This window comes from Monopterus albus, unplaced genomic scaffold (genome assembly GCF_001952655.1).
Source record: "Monopterus albus unplaced genomic scaffold, M_albus_1.0 scaffold114.1, whole genome shotgun sequence".
In the NCBI taxonomy this organism is placed as follows: domain Eukaryota; kingdom Metazoa; phylum Chordata; class Actinopteri; order Synbranchiformes; family Synbranchidae; genus Monopterus; species Monopterus albus.
The window spans coordinates 590,914-596,008 of NW_018127994.1; the positions used below are offsets into that span (position 1 = coordinate 590,914).

The window sequence follows — 5,095 nt, forward strand, 5'->3', positions numbered from 1 at the left end:
GTGGCCCGGGGATTAATGACCTGGATGAGGAAACTGGACCTGTCCCCCCGAGAGCCCATCGCCACTGATGAGTCAACTGAGGCCCATGACTGTGAGGACATACAACTAATAAAACATAAACAAGTACAAACACAATCAGAAAAACACACATACAAAATTATCACCCTTTGTTATCCTCACTGGCATTAGTTTGATATGGAAGGATATGAAGTTGTAATTCATAAAAAATTTGATGAAAAATAGAAGAAACAAAATGGATCTTCATACTGAAAGCACACATGTGAGGAAAACAGATCTTTAGCTAATAGTCAAAGTGAGCCTATGCATGCAACTTCTGCTGAACAGCAGATAGAGTAAATAACAACAACTGGATAATGGTAAATGACAAATGTAGATTAACAGTAGCTAGAGTAGATAAAAGTCATGAAATTTGCAATAAAAGTAGCAATACCACAGTGTAAAAATACTCTGTTATAAATAAAGGTATTGCATTCACAAATAAAGGTATTGCATTCACAATGTTACTTAAATAAAAGTGCAAATGTATTAGCATAAAATATTATGCAAAATAGCACAGTTAACATCATCTAGCCATCCATTATCTATACTGCTTATTCCTGAATAGGGTCACGGGGGAGCTGGAGCCAATCCCAGCTGACACTGAGTGAGAGGTGGGGTACCACTCACACTCATTCCTACAGGCAATTTAGAGTTTCCAGTCAACCTAAGCTGCATGTCTTTTGACTGTAGGAGGAAGCCAGAGTAGAGAGCCCACACAGGCACAGGGAGAACATGCAAACTCCACAAAGAAATGCCCCGGGTGGGGTCGGTTTAAAAACTTGGAACCTTCTTGCTGTGGGGTGACAACGCTAACCACCATGTCACTGTACTGTCTAATTAATATAATATTTTTCATAAATAATTCTTGATGAATTTTGTACATCACATTTAATGCTGCAGCTGGTAAAGGTGGCACTAATGATAATCTTATGATTATATTGTATTCTGTTATATTAAGCTAACTAGAAATGAAAGTTATCAAATAATGGCAGAGTTGTCAATCCTGAAAAAAAAACAGCAAGAGGAAGCTCAATTTTGAAAGTAGACGACTGAAGAAATCCTAGCCTTTTGATCTGACTTCTCTCCAAAGCCTCTCCTCTAAAACACAACGTACACTGTCTGATTACTACTTACAGATTTCAGGAAAATAACAAATGCCCCCAAAACAAAACCAATAATTACCTGTCCAGCAGAAACACAGCCACAATGGCGTCACTTTTCAGGTCCTTTTGTTTTCTCAGTTGTCGCCATTGTTTAAAAAGCCACACCAGTGCTAATTCTGGTCTTACTTCTTGCAGCATCCAACTTCTTTTTAGTTTGTAACTTTTTAGTTTTAACATTCTCGAATATGGTGTTACCCACCCAGATCAGCAGCCCTGAACCATAGTTGGGGACCTCTGGTTCATGCCTATTGCCTAACCTGCTTTAGCCCTGGCTTGTAGCCGGTAATTAGCCTTAGAATTCTAGGCTTTTGCAGCAAGGAGAAGTGAAGCAGGAAGCCAGATAACTTGTTCAAAACACAGGATTTATTCTGTCTTGGTAACACAAACACTGCATTGTAATCCTATCTACACTCAGAGGTGACTACTGTTGGTGTTTTCCCCACCCATGGCTGTTCCATGCAGTGGTCTTCTCGTTCTCATACTGCACACGCCACATGCCTGTAGCAACTTCTAGTAACAACAACAATACCTAGAAGTCTATATGTCTTAAAGAGGAAGGCCTGGCCTGTAACAACAGTCTCTGTTTGCAAACAAAAGCTGCTGTGTGTACCATCTCTGCCATAGCTCACTAGCTTTAGCTATCAAAACAGAGCGGTAACACATCTGCCTTGTGGGAGAATAATTTTGAACTAAGTGCACAGGCAGAGTGCATGCAAAAAGGAAGTAGGTTGACAGGCAGGTAGGCCATCCAATGGTTTTGCTTGGGATGAATAAAATCACTGGTGAGGCTTTTTTCAGCCCTGCTGATGCTACAGATGACAAATTTTTTTGCTTTATGTTGTCGGTGCATTTAATTCATTGCCATAGGGATGAAAAGAGAATTTCAAGATATGTAACAAAAAAAAATGCTTCTTAAAAGAAGACAATCCTACCTTTAAATGTGAATACAACATATATTTCTCTGAAATAGAAGTAGTGAAGTATGAAGTAGCAGAAAATGAAAACACTCAAGTGAATAAAGATGCCTCAAATCTGTACTTAAGTACAGTACTTGATTAAATGTATGTAGTTACTTTCCACCTCTAAACAACAAGAAAACCAAGTTCTAGATGGCAGCTTTGTGAGGATGTATTTATACACACTGGTACAAAAAAACAAAAAAAATCACATGTACCGTAATTTCCAGACTGAGTGCACCTGAATATTAGCCGCACCTAAATTTAAAATGAAAGGTCTAGCCACAGGTGTCCACATTGTAACATGAGATATTTCAACAGCCAGATCGATCGCCTTTAACTTGAAAGCTGCATTATATGCATTTCGTTGTGTGTTTTCCATGATGATGGTGTTTGCATGAAGCGAAACAAGTAGCGGTTTATAGTCCGGAAATTATGGTGCATTACAATATTCACAGCCTTTGCCATGACACTCAAAATTGAGTTCTGGTGCATCCTGTTTCCACTGATCATCCTTGAGATGTTTCTACAACTTGATTGGAGTCCACCTGTGAAAAATTCAGTTGATTGGACATAATTTGGAAAGGCATACACTTGTCTATATAATGTCCCACGGTTAACAGTGCATGTCAGAGCACAGACCAAGCCATGAAGTCCAAGGAATTGTCTGTTGATCTCTGAGACAGGATTATATCAAGGCACAGATCTGGAGAAAGGTACAGAACATTTTCTGCAGCACTGAAGGTCCCAATGAGCACAGTGGCCTCCATCATCCATAAATGGAAGAAGTTTGGAACCACCAGGCTCTTCCTAGAGTGGGCCGCCTGGCCAAACTGAGCAATCAAGAGAGACGGGCCTTAGTCAGGGAGGTGACCAAGAACCTGATGGTCACTCTGAAAGAAGTCCAGCATTTCTCTGTGAAGAGAGGAGAACCTTCCAGAAGAACAACCATCTCTGCAGCACTCCACTAATCGGGCCTGTATGGTAGAGTGGCCAGACGGAAACCACTCCTTAGTAACAGGCACATGGCAGCCCGCCTGGAGTTTGTCAAAAGGCACTTGAAGGACACTCAAACCATGAGAAACAAAACTCTGGTCTGATAAAACAAAGATTGAACTCTCTGGCCTGAATGCCAAGTGTCATGTCTGGAGGAAACCAGGCACCGTTCACCACCTGGCCAATACCATCCCTACAGTGAAGCATGGTGGTGGCAGCATCATGCTGTGGGGATATTTTTCAGCGGCAGGAACTGGGAGACTAGTCAGGATCAAGGGAACAATGACTGCAGCAATATACAGACACATCCTTGATGAAAACCTGTGCCAGAGTGCTCTGGACCTCAGACTGGGGCGATGGTTTATCTTTCAAAAGGACAATGACCCTAAGCACACAGCCAAGATAACAAAGGAGTGGCTGCAGGACAACTCTGTGAATGTCCTTGTGTGGCCCAGCCAGAGCCCAGACTTGAACCCGATTGAACATCTCTGCAGAGATCTGAAAATGGCTCTGCACCGATGCTCCCCATCCAACCTGATAAAGCTTGAGAGGTATTGCAAAGAAGAATGGGAGAAACTGCCCAAAAATAGGTGTGCCAAGCTTGTAGCATCATACTCAAAAAGACTTGAGGCTGTAATTGGTGCTAAAGGTGCATTCAACAAAGTGTTGAGCAAAGGCTGTGAATACTTATGTACATATGATTTTTTTTTGTTTATTTTTAATACATTTGCAAAGATTTCAAACAAACTTTTTTCACATTGTCATTATGGGGTATTGTTTGTAGAATTTTGAGGACAACAATGAATTTAATCCATTTTGAAATAAGGCTGTAACCTAACAAAATGTGGAAAAAGGTAAGCGCTGTGAATACTTTCTGGATGCACTGTATGTTGCTGGCATTTGGTGGTTTGTTTGCGTATTTGTTTGTTAACAGCATAACTCAAAAGCAGATTTGGATGAAATATTTTGGAGAGGTAGGGTATGGGCCATGGAATAACTGATTAGGTTTTGATGGTGATCCATATCATAATTTGGATACAGGGATATATTTAAAGATTATTCACCACTGTGAGTTTTGGAAAGGCTGTTGACTGTATGTGAGCCCCCTTGTGGCCAAAGTACATGGCTGTGCTGTTGAATACTCCGAGCACATATGAAGACAAATCCCTGGGCCAGTGACAGCTACCCATTCATTGTCAAAGGAAACTGAATGCTGTCACTCAGTCCACCCCGAGGACTGAGGGATCCCAGCAAGCCGACAGCTGGGAAAAGATCTACTCTATGCAGCAACAGCCGGGTGAGAGCCTGATGGCAAAGATTTAGAGCCAGGCTTAAAGCTATCAACATTTTCATCTATAAGACTGGTATTATGCCACTTTATTAATAATATTTTTTCAGGCGCCCACTTAGATTAGGTGGTCAGTCTAACCAAGCAATGCCAGTTAAGAAATTTGAAACAGATGAACGATGAGAAGAAATGGCTGAAGTTCTTTGTTGAAATAGCTGAAGGATGAGATGCAATGCTGAACATTTGTGGAAGTTGAAAAAATTATGAAAAAGGAAAAGGAAAAGTTCAATAATTACTTTATGTAAGATGAAATCAAAAGCTGAAGTTGTGTGTCAGCAGGCTTCACAAAGTAGGGAAAACAAACGCGTGTGTGCACAGTCCACACACAGCAAGAAAAGTAAGTAGGGGTATGTGTGTATGTACTCAGTCCCCACACAGAAATAAAAACAAGTATGGGTATATGTGTGTGAGCAGTCCCCACATAGTAGGAAAAACAAGTAGGTGTGTGTGTATGTGAACAGTCCCTACATAGTATGAAAAACAAGTATGCGTGTGTGTGTGTGTGTGTGTGTGTGTGTGTGTTAAAAAAAGCTAAATATTGCAAAAAGTATAAAGGTTAGAAAGAAGATAAA

The 5,095-nt window shown here is 40.7% G+C and overlaps 1 protein-coding gene across 1 annotated transcript in view; it reads left to right on the forward strand.

Moving 5' to 3' along the window:
* Positions 1–5,095, forward strand: part of lama4 (laminin, alpha 4) — a 48,575-nt gene that overhangs the window by 13,847 nt on the left and 29,633 nt on the right. The window contains exon 12 of the mRNA XM_020611516.1: positions 1–132. This exon is cut by the window's left edge and continues 62 nt beyond it. Within this exon, the coding sequence (XP_020467172.1) occupies positions 1–132 (132 nt within the window). The remainder of the gene's footprint in view (positions 133–5,095) is intronic.